Source organism: Lagenorhynchus albirostris, chromosome 1 (genome assembly GCF_949774975.1).
Source record: "Lagenorhynchus albirostris chromosome 1, mLagAlb1.1, whole genome shotgun sequence".
NCBI classification, from domain to species: Eukaryota; Metazoa; Chordata; class Mammalia; order Artiodactyla; family Delphinidae; genus Lagenorhynchus; species Lagenorhynchus albirostris.
The window spans coordinates 187,099,423-187,125,745 of record NC_083095.1 but is presented as its reverse complement, the minus strand read 5'-3'; the positions used below and the strand labels follow the sequence as shown (position 1 = coordinate 187,125,745).

The 26,323-nt window shown below is 39.3% G+C and overlaps 1 protein-coding gene across 1 annotated transcript in view; it reads left to right on the top strand.

The window, feature by feature from the left end:
• Window positions 1-26,323, top strand: part of CUBN (cubilin) — a 265,343-nt gene that overhangs the window by 202,667 nt on the left and 36,353 nt on the right. The window contains exons 56-59 of the mRNA XM_060162639.1: window positions 790-939; window positions 13,162-13,362; window positions 16,004-16,133; window positions 19,681-19,898. Of these exons, the coding sequence (XP_060018622.1) occupies window positions 790-939; window positions 13,162-13,362; window positions 16,004-16,133; window positions 19,681-19,898 (699 nt within the window). The remainder of the gene's footprint in view (window positions 1-789; window positions 940-13,161; window positions 13,363-16,003; window positions 16,134-19,680; window positions 19,899-26,323) is intronic.

Below are 26,323 nucleotides of genomic sequence, written 5' to 3'. Positions count from 1 at the left end.
CGAAAGGAATCAGAGGAAATAATGCAGTGAACAGGTATTTCAGACGTGAATAAGAGGGTGGTGTAAAGGCAGTAACAAAAGACCACCGCAGACCTAATTTTAGGCCTTCACTTGGTTCGTTGTGTCTGTGTATGTGTGTGTTTTAATATCAGTTTAAAAGGATACGGATATTTTGTATCGATGTGATAGATAGGGAGTGTGTGGATTAACTAGTTAGTGGTTAGATAAAACAGATGTCATTTTAGTGGTAAAAAGGTAGTTCTCTTCATTTCTGACACCTGGGAATCATGTGAGACTTTTTTGAGTTGGGATTAGTAAATTCAACCATTTTTATAAAGCAGGTATTATTTTTATAGCCATATTACAATGGTAATGAAAAGAACATATTTTTCTATAATATAATGTTTTAAAACTGTTAAGTGTATTGACCTGGTACAGATCACTTTTCATTAGTTTTATTTCTTTAGCTACATGAATCCTCTTCAATCTTTGCTAAGTTATTCTTCCTTTAATATCTTAAAATTAAGTGATTTGCAATGGATTTGTGGTAAAATTTCTACTTAGCCCAAAACTCTGCATCATTTTTCTAAAAACTATATAATATTATGATTTTGCATATTTATTTTTAAATCAGAGCTCCATTCTTTTAGTTATTGTTACTTCCATTTGGAGTAGCTCAGAGAATATGTTTCTAGAGAGCTTAGGAAAGTTGAGGCTTTCCCTCACTGATAAAGAGAGATTTGTCTGGGAGAACAAATGTTCTAATAATGGCTTTTTCTTCCCCCTAAGGATGTGGAAGGAACTTCACTAATCCTTCAGGTTACATTGTTTCTCCAAACTACCCAAAGCAATATGACAACAACATGAACTGCACCTACATCATAGAGGCCAGTCCTCTGTCCCTGGTCCTCTTGACTTTTGTGTCTTTCCATCTGGAAGGTAAGTTTATTCTTATCTAAATTACACTTGGTTCTTAATAAATGAATGAGTGATAGATAAGCAGAGGCAGAGATTGTCTAAAATCACCATTTGAGGAAAATATTAAAAATGTTGCAGAGTGGAGTTGATGTAAACTTGATTAAAACTCCATCCAATATTTTAAGAACACAAGTATCATCCTATACATTCCATCCAGAGGTTAAAAAATAATGCAAGAGCTTTAAGAACATGAGCATCACGTAAACGGCCTAAAGAAAATAAGTCTGAAATCTATTACATGTTAATCATAGTTTCTAATTTATTCATTTGTGTTTATTCTACACATGTACAGGTGCTTTCACACAGTCTCACACACACACACACACACACACACACACACACACACTATAAACTAGCAAGAGAAACTTCACTTCTGAGTCAAAGTTAGGTGCTCCATAAATGTTGAATGAATTAATTAATAAAATTACTACTTTCATTAAATCTGACTGTGGGATACTCTCTCATCTTCTTTTTCATTTTCATCTTCATCAGTACCACAGGGACTGGGAAATCCCTAACCACAGTGCCCCTCTGGGTTCATTCCCTGCCTGTTGGCGAAGGGGACAGTAGAGCTGCTGGTCTGGGCTGGGTTCTGACTACACTGGACACAGCTCGATGTTTACCCAGGCGGTATCATATGGCAGAGAAAATTTCCCTTCAAGTGGATGGGCATCTCCAACCACTCAGTCATTTTAATATTTTTCACGAATTCACTTTTCATTTCTAAATTACAATTAACCTGTACGTTTGCCAAGCTTCATCTGCCCAACCAAAATTTCTTTCTATTTGGGCTGGTCTCCCATGGCGGTGAAAAGTTAAACTTAACAAAGTGTTCTGCAGTATTCAGCATCCAGGAAATTTATGTTTCATAAAAATAAGAATGACACATCAGTTCTCATAGGGTGATGAATTATATAAAGGCTCTCCCTGGGAGCACTTTCTGGGACCTCCTTTTCCTACATCTCTACATACTGTAGGTTTTGGAATGTGTTTGCTGGAAAATGCCAGGTATGGACTGATGTTTGTCACTGTACGAATGCACTATGAGGTCAAGTATAATCTTCTCAGCATTTGCTAACACAAACTTCCAGCAATATAAGAAGATGTTCATGATTTATAAAGTATTAAGGGAAGGTAAAACAGTTTATATAAGAGATCCTATTTTTTTATTTAAAATAAACTGTGAATAAAATCTGTAAGACTATTAACTGGTACTTAAAGACTTGTTACTACCGTGTCATAGATTTATAGGTGATATTTATTTTCTTCTTTATATCTTTTCTATTATCTTATAATTAAGGGAATGCTATTTTATTTTATTTTTTTATTTTAATTTTTATTGAAGTATAGTTGGGTTACAATGCTGTGTTTGTTTCAGGTGTGCAGCAAAGTGATTCAGTTATACATACATATATATATTCTTTTTCAGATTCTTTTCCCTTTTAGGTCATTACAAAATATTGAGTATAGTTCCCTGTGCTATATGGTAGGCCCTTTTGGTTACCTGTTTTGTATACAGTAGTGTGTATATGTTACTCCCAAACTCCTAATTTATCCGTCCCCCCACTTTTCCCTTTTGGTAACCCTAAGTTTGTTTTCTCTGTCTCTGAGTCTGTTTCTGTTTTGTAAATAAGTCCATTTGTGTTAATTTTTAGATTCCACGTATAAGTGATACCATATGGTATTTGTCTTTCTCTTTCTGACTTATTTCACTTAGTATGATAGTCTCTAGGTCCATCCATATTGCTGCAAATGGCATTATTTCATTCTTTCTTTATGGCTGAGTAATATTCCTGTGTGTGTGTGTGTGTGTGTGTGTGTGTGTGTCTGTGTGTCTGTGTGTGTCTGTATATCTCACATCTTCTTTACCCATTCATCTGTCAATGGACATATAGGGTGCTTCCATGTCTTGATTGTTGTAAATAGTGCTGCAATGAACATTGGGGTGCATGTATCTTTTCAAATTATAGTTTTCTCCAGGAACTATATGCCCAGGAGTGGGATCCGTGGATCATATGGTAGTTCTATTTTTAGTTTTTTAAGGAACCGCCATACTGTTCTCCATAGTGGCTGCACCAATTTACATTTCCACCAACAGTGCAGGAGGGTTCCCTGTTCTCGACACCCTCTCAAACATTATTATTTGTAGACTTTTTGATGATGGTCATTCTGACCAATGTGAGGTGATAGCTCATGGTGGTTTTGAATCATATTTCTCTAATAATTATCGATGTTGAGCATTTTTTCAAGTGCCTGTTGGGCATTTGTATGTCTTCATTGGGGAAATCTCTGTTTAGCTCTTCTTCCCATTTTTTGATTGGGGTGTTTGTTTTTTGATATTGAGTGAAAAAGTTATCTTAATAACAGGGGGAAACACGTGGCTTGGATTGTGCCTTTATATGTGCATTTGTCCTCACTACATTACATAAACACAAGAATATCATATGCCAATATTAATTAGACTGAAAAAGGAGATACTGGTAAATGTACTGTATAATATAGCCACAGAAAGCACTGCCTATACCAATGGTGCATGTATTATTAGAAGGGAACCTATACTGACACCGCACAGTAGCTCCCTGAGTTTAGTTGACAGGTGGGGTAAAGGGGCGAGCATATTCTAGACTACCTGACCTGGGATGGGGTAGGGCAGGCGCGGTATTTTAGGACTGGTCTCAATTCCAGATTGGCCACTTACTAGTCACATGACTTTGTACAAATTACTTAATCTTTCTGGTAATCACTATAATTTTTACAAAAATATTGATATAAAATAGTAGCTGTGAAAGTCAGATCATGCCCGTAGAAACATACCTTGTGAACCATTGTTTTGTTATTTTTGCTGCCACCAGTCAGGATCTCCAGACACGCCCTTTAACACAAGTCGGCTGTGAACAGATATTTGGTTTTGCCAGATTAAGTGATTTCTTTTTTTTTTTTTTTTTTTTTTTTTTTGCGGTAAGTGGGCCTTTCACTGCTGTGGCCTCTCCCGTTGCGGAGCACAGGCTCCGGACGCGCAGGCTCAGCGCCATGGCTCACAGGCCCAGCCGCTCCGCGGCATGTGGGATCTTCCCGGACCGGGGCACGAACCTGCATCCCCTGCATCAGCAGGCAGACTCTCAACCACTGCGCCGCCAGGGAAGCCCTTAAGTGATTTCGTTTTACTAATGGATTTGCTCGTTCTCACCCAGTTGAAGAGACTGATCTTTTTATAAGATAATATCCTTATGATAATATCTTGTGAAATTTCCAGTGTTACATGTACTCAGCGTTTTCAAACTGCTAAGTGAGTATTTTCTGGCTTAGATTAAATGAATCATGATGATTTCCTAAAAAGGGCAACATTAATCAGATTTATTTTGTGGTTAGATTCTTACCACTAATCATATCAGTGCCGTTCATGGAATACCATCAGCAAGTTAGAGATCCACTAGCTACAGTAAAAATCACCTTCCACCCCTTAAGTGAGCCTGAGGAATTCCTGTGCAGTGCACTGTGATAAAACCGAGTGAGAGTAGCGCTCGAGAAAAATCACAGCCTGTCTGCAGGAGCGTTGGTCTTCCTGGCTGCCAGAGGCCATAGACCTCTTTCTGAGAGATTCTGTCCAAATGACTAAGTATTTCTGAGCCCAAGCGGCCAGCAGACCCTGCGTTGACCTGGGTGGAGATGAAAGTTCTGGATCTGCTTTTTGTGGTGGGCCATTGGCACAAAAGGTGGATTTATCAAGAAGAAGATGGACTGATCCAGGCTACAGAATACTAGAGGGAAACACACTTGTCCATACACCGTGTTTACTAAACACTGACAACGGGTTAGGACAGGTTTTACTATTCAGGCTAGTTTATTGGTTATTGACCTACACACTGGTGCTCTTCCTGCAGGGAAGTTACAAATGTTCAGTGACCTACCTTCCACTAAATACGTTGCTCTGAAATTACGTTATGGTGTTTTATGTTGGCCTAAGTTTCTCTTTCTCCTTATTATTACATTTCCAATGCTAGTCATTCTATGAAATACAGACGTATGTTTCCTATATAATCCCTACTGAACTATACAAATTTCAGGGAAATCAAAAGTCATAGAAGGAAATTCCATTTGAGCGTCTACAAGACTTTTTAAAGTTACCTCAAGACTAAAATGGCTCTTGGTATTCTTAACAGCGTCTTCCAAAGTTGTGAAATAAAATAGAGATTTGCCAAATTCAAAATGTTACTTTGGTCAAAAACAAAATGGCAAAAATAGACAAAATATAAGGAGAAAGCATGGGGGAGAAACCATCACTGTCTCCAAAGTACTTATTCTGGAATCAGATGTCATCAAATAAATACTCATTTTATTTTCCCCAATATTGAACAATCTAAAAGTATATTTTTCTGTTTTCGTTATTCATGTGGCCAAGTAGATGCCTCCAAGTTACTGGGAGGATTAGAGGTCTTTTTTTTTACTTTATAGATAAAGAAAACACTTAACAGATGAGGTAACCTAAGACAAGCCAGTGCCTTCTATGCCTTGATTTTGCTATCATTAAAATTGGGTAATGGGGCTTCCCTGGTGGCACAGGGGTTAAGCATCCGCCTGCCAATGCAGGCGACACGGGTTCGAGCCCTGGTCCGGGAAGATCTCACATGCCGCGGAGCAACTAAGCCCGTGCGCCACAACTACTGATCTGTGCTGTAGAGCCTGCGTGCTGTAGCTACTGAGCCTGTGTGCCACAACTACTGAGCCCGTGCACCTAGAGCCCGTGCTCCGCAACGAGAGAAGCCACCGCAATGAGAAGCCCGCGCACCGCAACGAAGAGTAGCCCCCGCTCGCCGCAACTAGAGCAAGCCCGCGCCCAGCAACAAAAACCCAATACAGCCAAAAATAAATAAATTAATTAAATAAATTTATTTTTAAAAATTGGGTAATAACATTGATTCCCCCTGGTGATAATGAGGGGGTTAGAATTCTTAACTAAAAAATCCTACATCTAGGCAAATTCTAAACTCAGTTTTTCTCAGATCCAGAGTATCTCTTGATAAGAACTGGATAGAGAGTAGTCCCTTGGCACAGAAAATGGGGGAGAACCAATGCAAATGCATTTTGTTTACTGTCCTCTAGGGATAGCCTCAAAGGCCCCGAGAGGAATAGGGCTAGATTTTCAGAGCAGCCGCGTGGCAAGTCCTACGTAATATTTGCCTGAATTCTCCTTCGTTAACTTAGAAGTCCTGCTTTACAGGGTACGCCTAATATAAAGCTAAAAGGAAAAAAGGAAGAAAATTTAGTTTTAGATTTCTTTTTCCTTTTGCCCTTTTTTCCCACCAAGAAACATGATAACTGAGTTTTGGCGGTCTTAGTTCACATTTCCTCTCCATTTAATCTAAGTTGTTTTTTTTTTTTTTTAAGTGGCATCATGCAGCTACTTACCATTTCCTTTCTTTACTTCCTCAGTTGTTTCTCAAGAAATCAGAAGGTAGGCCCATTTTGCAATCCATTATTTTAGAAAGCACTGGGCAAGGGTTCTTTTGAAATAGTTCTTATTGATATTTTATTCAAATTGGCCAAGCCCCAGAGGAGACGATTTAGTTGTGTGAGATTCCTTGCTTGCCTGTGTTATAATACAAGACCTTGGCTTTCACACTCTGCAGAGCTTAGTTCTATATGAGCACCTGCTTCTCCCTCTCAGGGAATCATCCTCTACTGGGGAGTCCAGTCTCCAGGCTACTCAGAGCTGCCCCCCAATTCACATCCCTCTCCCTAGAACCCTTTGCTATTTTACTGAAAGGACTTTATCGTATCTGCAATATTAAAATATTTCAACCAAAAGGATTTCCCACTATTTCTAGTCCTCTGGCATCTTTGCCTCTCCATCTATGACTCTGAAGGAAAAGTGCAGTCGGAATCTAAATTCCACAAGTTTACATTATTTGCTGAATTGCTCATCCTTGGCTTCCCTTTCAATTCTCTCCAAGTTCTTGGAATCATGATGAAACCCAGAATCGAACATTGCTCTCTGTAATGAAGATATGTGAATAATGTGATAAAAATTATTTTTCACTATGTTGGATACAACCTTACCCATTTAAAATAATAAATGTGTCTTACAGTTTTTCAGAAGGATGGAAAATAGTCATAAAAACAAATCATGGAGGATTATTTTACACCTCTGAGATTTCAACAGTAAATATTCATCAAATCAGTTACTGAAGATAGGATTAAGAATGACTGTAGCCACTTGTCCCATGACGTCCGTGGAGAAAGTATTATTCAATTTCAGGGTACCGCTCTTCCTGACGAGTTCGCATGTGTCTGATTGAATGCTACCTCCCAGCCATAAACTCAGCTATGATACACATCTTGCTTCTTGAAGAACTTTTTTTAAATCTTGACGAAGTTCTTTTCTCTCCCTAGAAGACAATCATCCTAGTTGCATTTAATTATATTCTACTTGAGAATTTTGTGTATATTTTGATTGCAATATAAGATATCACAGTTGGTTCCCCTATGATTATGGAAAAGTGTTTACTATCATTATTTTCTTATGCCTGTGGTTTTGTCACCAAGTGTCTTCTCACTGAAGAATCAGACTGATATCTTTGGTCTAATGCAGTGAGGTGATGTGTACAGCTTGAGAAAAAGATGTATGTGTGTGAATTATTTGATGCCTGCTGACATATTTATAGCTCATTTTCTTGTGCATTACCTTGTTTATGCTAATCCTTGATATGTTCTTAGACTTTAGGTAACTTCACCAATTCTGATATTATGTAATGTTTGATTTCTTATGGATAACATTTGGAAGAGCATCCCACCTTAAAGAAATTACTACTGGAAATGACACGAGAATGTTTTAATCATTAAGCAACTTGCCAAATATCACAACTTTCATGATATATTGAGTCAGGCTTTGAAAATGAGCAGATTGTCTTGAACGGTTTGCTTAGTTATCTGATAATATATTGCCGTCTACAAAAAAATTAAAATACCCTCTCAGCTTCCTCTCTTCCCCTTATTGTTGATACAGACCTTTTATAAACAACTAGTGCATTTTGGCTATGTCTCAGTATAGATATACAACTGCTATTTCACGACTGATTTTTCTGCAATTAACTTAGTTCCTTTAATTTTTTTGAAACCTTAGCAAGTATATGACATACTTTACCTTACGTTTCACAGCCTTTCCATAAGTTTCTAAGACAACCACCACTGTGATAGTCTATATCATCAAAGAGTTAAAAAACGAACTCTTTAGTACTTAAAGGATATCTGCATAGCAGGTCATTCGACCAAAGTAGAACTGAGATTTTAATCTAGCATCAGCAATATTTCCTTTCATTCTGTGATTTTGCTTTTACAACTTAATGTATTGTTGCTGGCTAAAGATATTTTTATAGCTAATTCATACTATTTTTTGATTCTCACGTTCACCTCCTCTGAATGTTTTAAATTCCAATAGAGCTCTTGGAACAAGAAAAATTCTAAGGCTATAATTAAGGTACACAATTTGGCAGTATTCAAACTGTGAATCTGAGTTTAATGTATTTCTTTTTTGTCCTGTTTTTCCAACATCATATTGTTTCTTATTACATGGTAAGGTCATTAAAGTGAAGTCTTTAACATTTTTAACTTGTAGATTTATTCCCAATTAGAAGCATTTCTATTCCAGGATTTTCAAAATGAAGGAATCCTTTTGGCTTACTTTAATAAACATATCTTGAATTGATACCTCAAGATTTCTTCAGTTGTATAAAAACATAGCTAAAATGCCAAAAGTGTTCCTAAAATGACTTAAAATTTAAATTGCATAGATATTTTCTGATAAAAAATATCAATTTTCTTTAAGATAATACAATTAAAAGAGGAGGGGGCTTTTAATGTACAAATGTATTAAAAATGCACACATCAAGATTCTTTCAGTTAAAAGCGGTAGATTATCTTCAAGTTTGCTTAGATGTAGAGTTTATAGAAAGGATACTGGGTTATCTCATCTCGTCAAAGGAAGGTTTAAAAATAAGAAGGGGACTAATAGGCTTCCAGAACATGAATCCTTCAAAATGTACTGTCTTTCCCCCTCTCTTTCTGCACGACAGCTTCATTTCCTCCTGTTACAGCCTGGCTTCCTACCACAGTCAGGAGACCGCTGCTGCTGATTTCCAAGTTGAACATGTTTGGCTCCCACTGTTGACTCCTTCTTACTCAGTTACAGTTTGAACACATCTGATTGGCCTAGATAGAGTCTGAGATCCTACCTTGGAGTAATCAGTCAATCTATCAACAGTGCTCAGGACGGTGGGGTTCCAATAATTGCAACCATGATTATGATTATGATAATCCTTACTATATCAATTAGGAATTTTTATGGCACTATTAACAGGAAACTTAATTCAACCTGGTTTAAACATAAAAGGGCAATTTATTGGCTTTCCTTCTAGACAACCTCAAAGTTGGTGGTCCCTCATATCCGCTTAATCTAGCATTTTCATTTTGTCATCAAACGTTTTACTTTTTCTGTTCTCACTCTGTGCTACTCCAGTGTGAGTCTCACCCTAAAGCTGGCTTCTGTCTTGGCTGTAGGGTAGCTTCCCTCACAGTGGGGCTTGCATATCCCTCATGCATGTCTAGGAAGAGAGAGGATGTCTATCCAGTGGCATGCTGGAGTTGGCTTGCAAGAGACAGTCATGCTCCTCTGGTCCAAATTCTGCATCTAAGGACCTCGCGTTGGTAACTTGACATTGGCTATAGTGGGAGTATTTCTACCACAGAAATTGGAAAATGCTACAAATAAGGGTGTGCCTCTTTCCCTTGAAGAGCTGGTTGTCCTATTTACCAGCACACTACTGTCTATTCCAGATTCCAAACAGTTTACCTGAAATTTACTCTCAATGGATTGGCCTAGGTCACATGCCCACCCTTGAACCAAGATCTATGGCCAGGGGATTTGAAATTATAAAGTAAATGTATACCATAGTTTCTTTAATGTATAAGAATGTTCTAACAGCAGACAGGCAGTCTGATTGTAAAGTCCATTATGTCATAGTATGTGCTTGTATAAGAGATTGTAATGTAGTTTTGGGTAGTTCCGATGGGGAATTTTAAGTAGGTAAAGTGTGTGTGTGTGTGTGTGTGTGTGTGTGTGTGTGTGTGTAGGTGTTAGGTTCATGTTCAAGTTATCATCTAGATGAGATAAAAGTGTTTTCTTTTGCTTTTGTAAATGAGAACATGAAAAATATTCTATATCATTAGCCATCAGAACAATAAATTAAAGATCACAATGAGGTACCATTTCACACACAACAGAATGGCTAAAATGAAAAAGACTGACAATATCAAATGTTGGCAAGCATGCAGAGCAACTGGAAGTTTCATACATTCCTCATGAGAATAGGTACTGATATAACCACTTGGAAGAATTTGACTGGCAGTTTCTTATAGAATTAAATACATACCTTATTTATGACCCAGCAATTCTACTCCCAAGTATTTACCCAAGAGAAATAAAAATTTACGACCATTCTAGTATCTAGAATAGAAAAGAGCTCTTAGAACTGAACATTAAGAAACATATATCCCAGTTTAAAAATGGCAAAGGAGGGAATTTCCTGGTGGTCCAGTGGTTAGGACTCCTCGCTTTCACTGCCGAGGGTCTGGATTCAGTCCCTTGTTGGGGAACTAAGATTGAGCAAGCCACACAGTGTGGCCTAACTAAATATTTTTAAAATGGCAAAGGATCTGAACAGATATTTCTTCCAAGATATACAAATGACCAATAAGCACATGAAAAGATGCTCAACACCGTTACTCATAGAGACATGCAAATCAAAACCACAATGTACTACCATTTCATACTCAATAGTGTGGCTAAGTTAGACAATAACAAGTGTTGGTGAGGATGTGGGAAATTAGAACTCTCATGCTGGTTCTAATTGCTGTTGTGATGGCAGGATGGTGCAGCCTCTTTGGAAAACAGGCTGATAGGTCCTCAAAACATTAAACATAGGGTTACTCTACGAGTCTGCAATTATGCTCCTACTTATTTACCCAAGAGATTGAAAACACGTATCCACACAAAACCTTGTACGTGAATATCTATAGCAGTGTTGTTTATAATAGCCAAAAGGTAGAAGCAAAACTAATGTCCATCAACTACAAAATGGATAAACAAAAATGTGGTCTCTCCATACAATGGAATACTATTGAGCTTGGAAGGAATGAAGTACTGACACATGCTACAACATGGATGACCCTCAAAAACATTATGTTAAGTAAAAGCAGCCAGTCACAAAGGGCTGAATATTATATATATATATATATATATATATATATATATAATATATATATATATGATTCTGTTTATGTGAGATGTCCAGAGTAGACAAATCCACAAAGACTGAAAGTAGGTTAGTGGTTGCCTAGGATTGGGAGAACAGTAAAGGGGGAGGATGGGGCGTGACTGTGAATGGGTACAAGGTTTCTCTACGTGGGGATGAAAATGTAGAAATGGGGGAAATGTCAGATATCTAAAGTTCTGTGGAACTGTGAATTGGTAACACTTTTCCAAAGGACTGTTTGATAAATCTGAAAAAGAATTTTACCTTAGTACCAGTAACTCAACTTCTAAAAATTTATTCTGATGAAATAATGAGAAACTTCTGCAAATATTTATATATAAAAATGTTTGTTTCAACAGTATTTTTATCACAAAAGCTAGAAAAGGTAGAATTACTAAGCTGTAGGGGATGAATTGAACATAGCATGGCACATCTATATATTAGAGTTCGATAGATGCATTAAATTCAGTGTTTTAAAAGATATTTAATCATATTAAATGCATGATGTTATGTTATTTCATGTTAATAAAAATTAGGTTACAAAAGATCCTACGCAGGATGATTCCAATCAATGTTTTTGTTTTGTTTTGTTTTGGCTACGTTCGGTCTTCATTGCTGCGTGCGGGCTTTCTCTAGTTGTGGCGCGCGGGGGCTACTCTTTGTTGCAGTGCGCGGGCTTCTCATTGCGGTCGCTTCTCTTGTTGCAGAGCACGGGCCCTAGAGCACGCAGGTTTCAGTAGTTGTGGCTTGGGGGCTCTAGAACGCAGGCTCAGTAGTTGTGGCACATGGGCTTAGTTGCTTGGCTCATGTGGGATCTTCCCAGACCAAGGATCGAACCTGTGTCTCCTGCATTGGCAGGCGGATTCTTAACCACTGTGCCACCAGAGAAGTCTCCAATTAATTTTTTAACTATATGATTCACCCATAAAAATGATTGGATACATTGTAGTAACAGAAGTCTTCTTAACTATATTTAAAATAGATAACCAACAAAGACCTACTGTATAGCACAGGAAACTCTGCTCAGTATTCTGTAATAACCTATATGGGAAAAGAATCTGAAAAAGAATAGATATATGAATCACTTTGCTGTACACCTGAAACTAACACAATATTGTAAATCAAAAAAAAAAAAAAAAACCCCAAAATATGCAAATAGAAAACATCCCATCACCAAAAAAAAAAGTTTTTTAAATTTTTTGTTTTTCTGTTTTGTATTTCTCTTTAGAATGGGTTGGAGTATATATCTGTTTTATAATTAGAAAACAAAACAATGATATATATTTTACAGTCACTAAACTCTTAAGCTAATATTGTTTGTGTGAACATTTGTAACATTTGTTTAATTAACATTGAGATTTTAATGACGTCTCCGTGGTAGGAGTCCTTTATCTGTGGGTAAGCGTCACTGTTAAATGCAAGGTTTCTCACTAGCAGCACGTTGGCGTTTGGGGCTGGGTCATTCTTGTTGTGGTGGAGGGCAGGGGGCCTGGGGCAGCCCTGAGCATTATAGCACGTTTAGCTGCATCCCTGGCCTCTGCCCACTCCGTGTCAGTGGCACACCCCAGCATGACAGCAAAACAATGTCTTCAGGTACTGCCAAATGTCCCTGGGAGGCAGAATTGTCCCCAGTTTATAATCACTGAATTAAAGGAGTCATTTTATAGGGAAGAAAATTCTGGATTGTTTCAAAGTAGGATTCAACTGTTGTGAAGTTCTCCCTGTTTCCTCACCCCTGTGCTTGTTTTGTAACTAGGGTGAGGGTTGTTCATCAGGAAACCAAATTGCGTGAATCGTCCTCACATTTTCGTGTAATAATTTATGTTGCTTCTGATTATTACTTATGTTGCTTCTGGTTGTTCCGTGCCCTGTTCAGCTCGCTCCATTGTAACGGGAAGCTGTGTCAACGACGGCGTGCACATAGTCAGGGGTTACAGCTTATCTTCCACGCCTTTGGCGACGCTGTGTGGGGATGAGAGCCTGTCCCCTGTCACCACCTCTGGTCCCATGCTGCTTAACTTCTACTCAAATGCACACACCACGGACTTGGGATTCAAATTTTCCTATAGGATAACCCGTGAGTAGCCATAATGATGTAGTTTGGAATTTTCTTTTTCCCTTGAGCAATTTCCATAAGGAGATTTAATTGTATTCACACATCACCAAGTTGAAGACTCAGAGACCTTAAGGGAGAAAATTATTAATTAGGTGCATGGTCATAAAAAAAAAAAAAAGGGAGGCCCTTTTTCATGAACTTTGGCAGAACTACTCTTTGAAAATCAAATGGAAGATTGAGATTTATTTTTTTATTTTCATTTTTTATTTTTTATTTTTTGTGGTACGTGGGCCTCTCACTGTGTGGCCTCTTCCGTTGCGGAGCACAGGCTCCGGACGCGCAGGCTCAGCGGCCATGGCTCACAGGCCCAGCCGCTCTGCGGCATGTGGGATCCTCCCGGACCGGGGCACGAACCTGCGTTCCCTGCATCGGCAGGCGGACTCTCAACCACTGCACCACCAGGGAAGCCCTGAGATTTATTTTTGATAATTTAAGTTAGAACGAACTGCTACCTTCAGTTGTTCGTACATTGCGTAAAGTGACTTTTTGGCCTGGACTGTCCAGGTGACTGTTTCATTTTCCCAAGTCACTCTGTTGAAAACCAATCCTTTATACATTTAGAAAAAATGTAAGAGACTATCTTTATGATGTTCTGGTAGGAAAGAATTTTTTAGCAATATGCAAAAAGCACAAGTCATAAAAGAAAAGATGGATGTATTCAACTACATGATAATTTTCAGCATCTCTGTATCAAAATCAGGGTGAGACAAGCCACCGAGTGGACAAAGACCTTTGTAGCTACCCACATCGTTTCATTTTTTTGTAGAGTTTGATCCATGTTTGTTTGAAAATCGTAAGATTCTATTTTCCTACTTTGAATGGTCTTTTCTTCTCCTGCAATAAACTTGGCTGGTTTGCTGACAGCATTTTTTTTCACATCATCCCAACTTCAGTAACACGGGCAAAAAAAGATCTTGCAAAATGTTTGTTTGATCTTTACTTGACATAACCCATTGCTAAAGGTAGAAAGTCAAATTGTTTTCTTTCAAATAAATTATTGTTCCCATCCCCAGAAGAGCCTGAAAATGTTTATTGACTCATGAAACAGGCCTTCGTGGTTTGTGGACGTTAACTGCCCCCGAGGCCTGGCCCCGTTTGTAACGCATGATTCTGTGTGGCCCAGGAATTCTGTTAAGACAGACAGAACATTCCTTCCCCCAGCTGTCTGTTGGATAAAGAGAAGGGGTGACTTGTTTTATTCTTTTGGTACAACTAGTGTTATGGAGAGTTTCCTCCCCACTTTATATTATTTTACTCTTTAATCCCTCATTTTCCTAAAACACTGTATACAAGGGGCCACATTATCTACTATGAGAGTCTCTTTTAAAGAGGGTTGATATCGAAATTTCAACTCCTGACAATGTACAAATTTGGGAGTTATTTTAGGCATTGACAAGCTTTCAGAGACCACATTATTGTGAACAAGATGAAATAGAACAATGGCTACACAAATCTAACATTTAATTCACTGCAGATGTACCCAGGGGCCTGAGCACAGGAATGATTATGGGCATAGAGAGAATAGCTTTCCCTGCAATGTGGGCTCAATTGAGACAAAATAAACAAACAGACAAATAAAAAATTACCTTAATAACCTTAAATGGCAGCCACTATCTGGTTATCATTTCTAAGATATGTAAATGGAATATATCCATTGATAGTATGTAAACCATAAAAATATCATCAAAGTATACTCACGTTACTATAATTTTAGAATCATAAAGTAAAATAAATATAAACCTTTCTCACTGCTGTGAGAATAGGGCACTTTCCATCATTGCATGGCACAAAGTAATCCTCCTGATATGCAAAGCCAAGCGAAAAAATTAAAATTCTATATTTTGTATAATGGGATTTCATTCTCTTTTTACGGCTGTTGTTTTATTGACTAGTCGTAGTGACTAAGGGCTGTGGGCTGTTGATTGCTGGACTCGGGGTGGGCCTACCTTCCTCATGCTTGTTGAGGATTGGTAATAAAACTTGGTCAAGTATGGTCCTTACCAGTCTCACGACCAAATAGAAATACGCGAGACTCAAGAGCTATGCATTTGAGCCCACAGAGGGAACTAAACTCCATTATTTCAAAAGTGATTTCTCGAATTTCACCTTACAGTCGTCTATCATGGACACAGGAGACTCCAATCCATATTATTTAAGATCTTTAGATCACAGCCCTTCCTGGGTTCATAAGCCCACAATGTGCCTTGGATTCTGCTCACCTTTTCTAAACTTCCAGCAATCACTGTTGTCCCTCTGAATCTGTCACTGCTTTATAGAGAAAGGACAGTTATATTCCAACATGGGAAACGTTTTCTCTCATCATTTTCACTGTGGCCATTATTTTGGCTCAGACTTATTCCATTCCAAGAGGTGCCTTGAAACATTATTCCCTGCTTCTACCCCTTACTGTCTTTTCCCTCTACCTTGGTGGAAAAATCTGAAGCATTTGTAAGCACGGTAAAGAGAGGTTTACATTGCTTTAAGACAAAGAATTATCATCTCTCTTGGGGAAAAAGGTACCATAGTAAAGAATGTCTGGAAATGACTTTCCTCTGCCATGAGTCATAACCATTCTCTGCCTGTTCCCCGCCTTCTGTTGCAGCCTGTGGTGGTGTGTTCAACCTCTCCACCGGGGTCGTCAAGAGCCCTTTCTATTCCTACTCTGCGTACCCTAACAACATGCACTGTTTGTACACCATCACCGTCAGGGACGACAGAGTAATCCAGCTCAAGTACGTAAGGCCCATTTACCTTCTTAAGAAAATCCTCCCAGCTCTGTTTACAGAAAAGATGTTCATTTAATGATGCAGAGCACTGATTCTCATCAGAGGCACATACAGGAATCCGGAGGAAGGGGAAGTAAGCATGTGGTGTGATCCCGTTCGCCTGGGAAATGGGTCCCCTACCCTCCACGCAAGCCAGTGGTCATTCAGGGGAAAAAGAGGCACTCACTCCACCGGTTCAAACAATTGTTGTAGTTTTCCAACAGTTTTAGAGTAGCTTCATATACTGGGGTATAAAGTTATAAGCCTATCTTTAAATCAAAGGGCATGGGGAAGGCAAGAGAAAGTTTCCATTTGGGGGGCATGTATTATACACAAAGAACTTTAATGAACACTTCCACCATTCTCTTATTTAGTTCTTGAAACAGATGAGGTATGTATTATTAATCTCACTCTACTGATGAGAAAACTGAGGCTCAGAAGTGTCACATAACTTCCCCAAAGTGATATTGTATTAAATGAAGAGTCAAAATCAGAATCCGGATCAGACCGATCTCCTCCCCAAACCAGGTCCTTCATACTTCCCTATGCTCTCTCTCCATGGGTGAATTTTCTAAGTACTTAAGAAATTCCTTTTTATTCCCATATCAGAACACCTCTAAACTGGTGCTATATGAGATATCTTATATCATCAGGAAAATTCTCCCCAATCCTGCATACTTCCAATAAGACTGATGAAGGGAAAGCAACCTCCAGTTCTCTGAGTGACAGAGTTCACTATTGCTGTCATCTGAGATGATGTATTTCTAACTCCTGTGTTTCAGTGATATACAGCATATGGTGGAAAGCTCTGAAACTCAGCATATGGTGTAGTTTATGGCAATATAGAATTTTCTATAGAAGCTTAATGGGCTAGGACCCCTCCTACCTCCCTTCCTCCTATATGTCAGTGATCACATTCTCTCCCCCCAATCATAAACTCTCCATAATTTACCTCCAGGGACCTCATATGTAAATGGGTCCTTGGACTGTAAGACACATCTCACCAAGCCTGGTTTGCTTCCTGTATCAGACAGTGAGTGGTCTACAGGATGGACCCTGGAGAGCTCTGCAGGTCCCACCTGAGACTATTTGTAAAGGAGCTGTGCCCCAAAGCCAAAAAGTCCTTTAAGGCCCAGGAACAAAACAATAAACAAAAAGTGCCCGATGGCCAGGAGCAGGAGACCTGGGAAGGGATCACCTGCTCCGAATGGACACGTAAGGAACGGTTCTTGTCATTTGCTGTCGTGGCACAATACTTGGTTCTTACACGTGTAGGATTAGAGCATACGCTATGATATGTGTATATTTTTTGCCCTTGCCTGGGCCCTGGGGCTCACCATAGTCAAAGTTCACATCCACATGCTTGGAAAATTATTACATTCTTTCTAAGAACCTACATTCTGTGAAACAGATACTATTCTAGGTACTGAAGAAGTTGTAGACATTAGTAACACATAAATCCTTCTAGGCTCTCCAAATAGGCCGGCCTCATGACATTTTCTGTTAATGGGCTTTTGCAAATATTTTCTGTGCTGTCATGGGAAAATGACGCAAAGCCAAAACAGCTCTGAGTCCTCTTGGAAACTCAGATGTTTATCTTCATGGACTCACGTTGTGGAAAGTAAATGTGTTGTCTATAGAAAATAAAAATGAAAGTAGTGTTTTTGGAAATTAGCTATTGTTTTGCCTTCTTTTATTATAGGAACATTAAATGTTACATGTGGTTAAAGAAAATTAAGAAATTTTTCATCTTAACCTTTATCATCAGTTTGAAAACATTCAGCCAATCAAAACCTGTTTCAAAATATTGTATCATTTTTTTCTTAAGCCTCTTAAAGGAAATATTTTAATCACGAGATATTTTCAAATTATTCCATATTATATGTTATCTGTTACAGAGGCTAGCAAAAATACCAAAACCCAGAAAACAAAAACACCTGAGAAAGAAGAACCTAGAAAAATGATGACAGGACATCAAATAATTTAAACAGGTTTTTAAAAAATAAGCTATAATAAACCCACCATAAAAATCCTTAAGAAAATCCAGGTAGGAAGTCTTGCTTGTTTGGGAACTCTGGGAATAGTTACTTGAAATGACAAAGCATAAGACCTGGATTGAAATATGGTGTTAAGGAGCTATATTCAATATCTTGCAATAAACCATAATGGAAAAGAATATGAAAAAGAATATATATGTGTAATTGGATCACTTTTCTGTACACCAGAAACTAACACAACATTGTAAATCAACTATACTTCAATTTAAAAAAAGGAAAGAAAAGAAAAGAAATACTATGTTAGACAATGAAAGAAAAGTCAGGGATGTGTCTGTCAGGATAGGTTATAAGTGGTAACAAACAACCCCAAGGCACAGTAGCTTAACTCAACAAGTTTATTTCTCACTTGTATGAGTGTGTCCAACGTGGCCTGGCAAGGAGTCTCCTCTCATCATGGTCACTTAGCTGCCCAGGTTGATGGAATCTCATTTCTACATTTGCTTCCATGATCATCACTGCAGTAGAAGGCAGTGTGGCAAACTGAATAGTAGTTCTTAAAACTTCTTCCAAAAGTAATACGCATGACTCCCGCTTACATTTCTGTGGCCAGAGCATGTCTCAGGGCCACATCACACCTCAAAGTGTGCACAGAAAGACAATCCTAACAAACGTCAGGAAGGCTGAGCGCTGGGATGAGTGGCGACATGCCCGTGATGACCACAGTGACCTGAAATGTGAATTTCTGGTTATAGCAGTTAAATAAGACTCAAGAGAATTTAGTTCATTCTTTCCTACCATTGGTTTTTTAATATTTGTTATTTCTTTTATGAGGAATAACTATTTCTTATTCCTAGTTTTCAAAATCATAATAATAACGATCATTTGTTGGGTCTGTCCATTTTTTTTGAGCATCTACTGTATGCCAGTTACCATAATTTGGATTTTACACATTGTTTCACTTAACCTTAGAATAAACTCCATTTAAAAAGAGGGAAACAGACTGTGAGAATGAGAATAAAGCTCTGATTCTAAAACCAGCATTTCTTCCACTCTATTATATTAGCATTCTTCCCATTAATAAAAATTAGACTGATAGTACCACTTGATCTCACAAAAATAACAAGGGAACAGAGTAAACACCCTATTTTTAATGAGACTGAAAAACTAAAGTGTTGCTGAAATGATAAATAAATATCAGTTCAACTTATCAAAACTTTTATGTCAAGTAGATTTAATATATCCTTGACTGTAAACCCCTGGAAATCCAGGACTATATCTTACTCATCTTTATATCGCCAGAGCTTATGACACTCCTTGACATATTCTAGTCTCTCAAAAACTTTCCTCTAAACTTTTGAACTGATCAGTAAAATAGTATACTGTTTCTACGTTTCCTATCAAGTGAAACTTGGATGCTGTTGGCGTTTGTCTTGTCTTTTTTTTTGATAAGAACTAAATCTATAATTTAATGGAAACCCGAATGGAGAACATTATTATTAACAAGGTTCATTTCACAGGTTCAATGATTTTGATGTGGTTTCCTCCACCTTCTGCTCCCAAGACTACCTGGCAGTTTACGATGGTTCTAACATCAGTGATCCCCTTCTTGGCAAATTCTGTGGTTCCAGTCTTCCACCAGGTGTTAAGAGCAGCAGTAGTAGTATGTTCCTGGTGTTCAACACAGATTCGTTTCAAACAGCAAGAGGTTGGAGGATATCTTTCTGGCAGACATTGGGTAAGAATTTTGCGTGTGTAAATCTGTTTTTCATTACTGTTAGTTTTCTGCTTTGTTTAATTTTTTTCACCTGTCTAAAGTTGCTCTTCATTTAAGTTTAGAGGAATATGTCACATAAAATTTTGGTTTTAAAAATTACATATGGTGTATTTTGAGTAAAAACAAAAAATCACTCAACATATGTGTCTCTCTAGTATTTAAAGACAAAGTCTGTCTATACCACCATCTCAAATGAGACCTGAGTCTCATTTTATCACCCATGGAAATGGTGGAAGTTAAGCCTATAGGTAGCAAAGTCCAGATCAAGAAAGAAGGCCCTGTAACCTCTGTTGACTTTATCCTTAAAATGGTGAAGAGCCTGGGAGACTTTTAAGTAAAGAGTGCACAGCCCGACTGGACTTCTGGAAAGATCATAGTGGTAGCAGGGTGGAGGAAGGTGGAAGGAAGAAGCTTATCACAGAATTCCAGATGAGAAAGGTTGAAGGCTCAAACTAACAGAGTGGGAATAAAAATAGAAGAAGGGTGGAAATCTCAGAGATACTCAGAAGGTAGAATACCTTGGAAGTACAGTGTTGGGAACTTCATGCTTATTACATGAGGACAGGAGTTGAGGATGACTTCTATGGGTGACTTGTTGGATACTCATGCCTTAGGAGGCTAAGATTCAGGGAAGAAATATTGTATTTGGTTTGGGTCATTTTGGGTTGGAGGGCCTATGAGATATCTAAATGGAGAAATAGAGGAGGAAACTGAAGCTTGAGAAGCAACTTGGGCGGAGGAGGTGATCTGGGAGTCATCTAGAGGTAAAAGGAAAAACTGGGTGAGAGGATCAATCAAAAATAGCACCCCCGTTTATTCCCACTGCTTCTGAGAAATAATTATCTATATAGAATTAACTTGGAACTTTGAATCCTTTAAAACAGCAGTCCCCAACCTTTCTGGCATGGGGGACCGGTTTCGTGGAAGACGATTTTTCCACAGATGGGGGTGGGGGGATGGGTCAGGTCGTAATGCGAGCGACGGGGGAGCAACAGGTGAAGCTTCGCCCCCTCACCCGCTGCTCACCTCCTGCCGTGTGGTCCGGTTCCTAACAGGCCATGGACCGGTACCAATCCACGGCCTGGGGGTTGGGGAGCCCTGCCGTATGAGTTAGCTGGTCTGTTCTCTGTTTATCCGTACTCGTAGCATCAGTGGCACAGTCTAAGATAATTTGTATTTGACTCTGGGAAGTGTTTCGAGTCTTCCATTTGAATATAGAAGTGAATAATGTTCTGAAAACAAACCGCTCACACAACGAATCACTTACTGTGAAGACTCAGAGAAACCTGGGAGGTTTGCTACAATAAGAATCCCGACTCACTGTTCAAACTCTTTCTTCCTCTTTACCCCATGCTGTGGCTGACCTTCAGCCCTCTGAGAGAAAGCAGGGCTCACCTTCGCCTTCTTTACATTTGGTGTGTGATTCTTTTCATGCATTCCTTGAGGGGAACAATTAGACATTTGTGTTTTGACGGCTTCCCAATAAAACGCAGACATGGTGCAAATTGTATCAGAAAATCACTTTGCCACCTACCCTACTTAGCTGTATCAACAGTGACTTGAAAGCAAGTCTCATGGGCAGACAGAGAGCATTGCCTTAATGGAATTGCCCAAGTGAAGTGGCGTATAAAACACAGAGGGCTATTTTGAAAGAAAAATTAATTTTCCTTTGGAGACTTTTTGCACAAGAGAACTTGTTTATTCGTGCCGTTAGCACACTTTAGAATCAAATGACACATAATTGCATAGCTCTTGCTACCTGCTTTCAAGTTGTTTTTCTTTTTCCTAATGTATTCTCACATGATCATTGAAATGATCCTAAAGTACTCCACACGGCTGTCACCTACGTGAAAGCTTCCACATTAGCCAGTGTTCCCTAACCTCATTGATATTACATTTTTCTGAGCTACAAAAAGACATTCTCCAACTGAAGTAGCACAGAAGGAATAATCTTACGCCGTCAAAGGCCCCGCTCATCTATAAGCATTGGCCACTTTCAGTGAATAACTGTTTTCCTCTGGTCACATGCAGAGAGCAGAAATAGGGTCTCATTCCTTGCCTCCCAGTGTGCTACCCCTGCATGCCTCTCACCTCTTCTTCACGTATAAATGCTATTGGCCACTTGGGAATATTTAAGAAGTAATTTTAAGTGATCGTTAGTGGTATTTTTTTTTTGCTGAACAACCGATTGTTATAATTTTGTACTGTTTTGGTCTTACAAACCTTTCAAGACCACTCATATAAATTCACTGATCATTCTGCATAGCTTTTCAGTTTGGTTTGTTTTTTGTTGTTTATGGTGAGGAAAAGGGGAAGAAACAGTAAAGAGTACGTTGAATTCTAGTGTTTATAGAGTCTTTTTCTTACAGATCTGTACAAAGCACTTAAACTTGGCTAATAAGATGCACTTTTCCCCTCAGTCTTGTCCATTTTAAGCTGCCCTGGGCGTCCTGTAAAGAGAGAAGAAACAACTTTATGGGTGGGACAGTGAATTTTAGTTTCCAAAACTGTCACTTTAGCCTGGAAGACAGTATCTTCCCTGAATAAATAATTGATGTGAAGAGGAGACCATTTTAGTCTGTGACATCTGTTTAGCTTATCTTGACCTGAACACTGGAGTTTTATAGATTCGCTGTTTTGATTCCACACTTGACAATACTTTATGCACATCTGCTTTAATTTTTCCGAAGTCAGTGAAGAGCCGGCTCATACAATAATATAATTATTAGATAACTTCTCCTTGGGCATTTGTTATATTTGTATTGCTAAAGGCTCAGAACAAATTTGGGGAAAATATCCCTCTAGTTTGTCGCTAATGAATTATGTGGTGAAATCAGGTCTCCTCTTATATGGAACTTCTGCTATGAAGGGCCACCTGCACAGGATGGAAGGTAAGGAGAAAGCAAAAGCCAGCACTTCCCGGGAGCTGATACCTACCTGTGAAGTACACCTGCCTTCCCGCTTTCCCCATCTCTCCTCCCCTACATGAATAATTGATCCCCGATAACTGATAACCAGCGGAGTACTCGTCCTGGGGTCTGTGAAACTCTGAAATTATCTGCAGATCTCAGCGTTTTTCTGGAGAGTATGCAACTTTCACCCGATCGTCAGTGGTGTCCATGATCCTGTGAAGCTCAAAAAGCCTTCAGTCCTATGGATTTGGCCCAAGTGGGCAAGCTCCACGGTGCAGAACTAACACTGATGAGTACCGTTTATTCTACCCACTTCTGCTTGCTGAGTTCCTGCCCCTCCTTTACCACCAGAGTCTGCTTCAGCTCTGGCTGTGCTCATCTGTGTCACTCACAGAGCATTTCAGACCTGCAAACGTGTTTTTAAGCCATCAAAGCCCGCATTTCTTCTTACTGTACTGGTCTCACGCCAGAGTGCCTCTCAGTCAGTCTGTTTTTTTGTTTTTATTTATTTATTATTTTAAAATTTTTATTTATTTTATTTTATTTTTTTGGCTGCGTTGGGTCTTTGTTGCGGTGCACAGGCTTCTCACTGCAGTGGCTTCTCTTGTTGCAGAGCACGGGCTCAAGGCACGTGGGGTCAGTAGTTGTGGCACCTGGGCTCAGTAGTTGTGGCTCATGGGCTCAGTAGTTGTGGCACGTGGGCTCACTAGTTGTAGCACGCGGGTTCAGTAGTTGTGGCTCTTGGACTCAGTAGTTGTGGCTCACGGGCTTAGTTGCTCTGTGGCACGTGGGATCTTCCCAGACCGGGGATCCATCTCACGTCCCCTGCGTTGGCAGGTGGATTCTCAACCACTGTGACACCAGGGATGCCCCCTTTCCCAGTTCTGTTTCTCATGACAGCTTCCCACAGAGACACAGAACCTGAGTTAACCCCCCTTCCCCACCCCCAGCCAGGGGCACTTCCTGTCCTGGGCACTGCTCAAGGAAATAATAAAGCAGTTATTTCTTACTTGAAGCCGTGCATCTTGGAGGATGGGTGAGAGAGGAAAGAACATTTATTCATGCAGTTATGTTCCAGGCCCAGTCAGTCTGTTTTTGATGTGCTCATCCCATTAGATACGAAACTTGTAGATACAGGATTAGATCAGGGGTTTAAACTATGTTTATTGACTGTGTTGGACCATAGTAACTAAACTTGTTTTCTTAAGTAATTATCATATAACCCTTTAGCAGGGTCAAAAACTGAACTTGGCCCAGTTAGTGTTGAGGTCTGTGGGCATTTGGATCAGTGGGCTGTCAAGGAGAAAGTAAAGCATGTCTCCTTCAGGGTGACATGTCCCGGAAGGGCAAGGCCATCACCCTGGAGAAGATGGCAGTCTCAGGGACAAGAGGACGTCACTGACCAGAGGTTCACGGCTCCAGAGGCTGTAAATCCTGAACACATGACTGAAGCTCCAGCCCCCTGTTGCCCACAGCTCCTGGGCTGAGGATGAGGGCTACTCTCTGTGTCCCTCTGCCCGGGGTATTTGCCACATAGAGAATGAGTCAGGTGGCATTAAGGTCAGACTCACAGACCCTTGCTATGAGACAAAGGCAAAAATACCAAAGCACATGTTTAACAAGGACAAAGGTGGAGACATGCCCAAACGGGCAGAGCTGTAGACCAGGGAGCAGGTGACGAGACCAATGGCTCTATTACATCATTGCCCAGTGAGATGCCTTAGGAAAGTCCTATAACTTTGCTGAGCTCAGCTTTTGTCCACTAAAAACGTTCAATTTGAAGTATTACTACATTCTATCTTTTAAGAATGCGATGGGGATGCAGTAGGTAATTTCTGTAAAGTACCTTAGACGCCAAAGAGAAAGACTGATATGGCTCAGAAAGTAATATTGAAGACCTGGATTTCTACAGGGCTCCATGACCCACCCCACCCTCGCTGTAAGGCAGAGGAGCGGGAGAGAGGGGTCATTATTATCAACAGGACGGCTGCAGGGTGCGCTGAAATCTAACCAGCAGACCCTCAAGTACATTTTATAAGTTAAAGCCAAAATCAAAAGCTAAATTCCAATAAAATTCCAAGGCCTCGCAGACACCTAGCACGTAACTGTTACTCCATCAATCCATCGATGTTGGCTGTGTGAATGAATTAAAGAATAAATGGATAAATGATCCTTACTTTATAATCACATTATATTATGTATAATATGTATATGTTATACATCGTATCTAGATTCGCCTCATTCTCAATATGCAGTCGTGGTTCATATAATTCAGCTATTACTCGGGGTGGTAAATTGGATGACTTTTATCCTTAGAGAATTAGGAATACAGGGTCAGACTCAACATTCAGGTGGTGTGTCTGGTCTCTGGATTTTTACGTGCTGCCTTAACATCTGGAAACTGACTCTCAGACATGCTACAGGAAGACAGTTGGCAGTGGTGGGAAGAAGTTGAGGTGGCTCAACAGGAGTTTACTTGTAAGAGGGGATGGAGAAGAAGGAAAGGTACACAGAAAGCTGATGCCAGTTTGGGGCCCCAAAGATGGAAAATATAACCACAGCAAATGGAGGAAAATGTAGCAACATACCAAATTCAGACTTCTGGTTCTAGTTATTTTTAAATTTCACAGTTTTGGTGTTAAGTTTGGACTTTGGGAGGGGCATTCTAAAGTTCTATAGCTAAACATTAAAAAAATAAACTCAAAAACATTCAGTGACACTAAATATCGATGTGTCTATGTTGTGCTTCCTAGCAGGCTGGTGTTAGCTGCCAGACGACATTACTTTTAAAAGTACAATTGCAGTAAGGTAGTTGAATTATAAAGTGAATAATTTCCGAAGTCACTGCTCAAATAACCCTCAGTTTAGCGAATATGGGGATATTACTTGAAAGCAGTGTTGTCTGTCTGTTCTCTTAATGTCATTTGCTCCCTCTGATGAAGTCTGACAGTGAGATGAGCTGAAATTGTAAACCCATTTGCAGAAAACTAGACTAAGCTTATTTCCGCTCTTTTTAAGTCTTGTAACTTTCACTGCTGATTAGGCATCCCTTGGGAGATGATGCCAAAGACAAGGTTATCTGCAGTTTCTCCTTTGTGGGTTTTACTGACAAGGGTTTTTTGCTGAGCTGAGAATGTGATAAAGAAACTAACAAATGCTTAGTTCACCAAAACCTTACAAAAGCAGTAGGCAGGAGTAAAATTCCAGATCAGCCAAAAGAAAAAGAAAAGGTTTTTATGAAAATATATTCCAATATCAGTCTGTGCTCTACCCCACTCACCCCCTCCTTAAATGACCAGATTGCTGCTCCTGGTCTTGAAGGATAGGGTTGTCATTGGAAAAATGAAACCAGATGGTACTGTGAAGACCAAGCTAAGTGATAAAATTGAATTAGTGGTAAATTATAAGATAACACTTTGAAAAACATTGAAATAAACAAGAAGCTGGCAAGCAATTATTCTGCATAACCTAAAC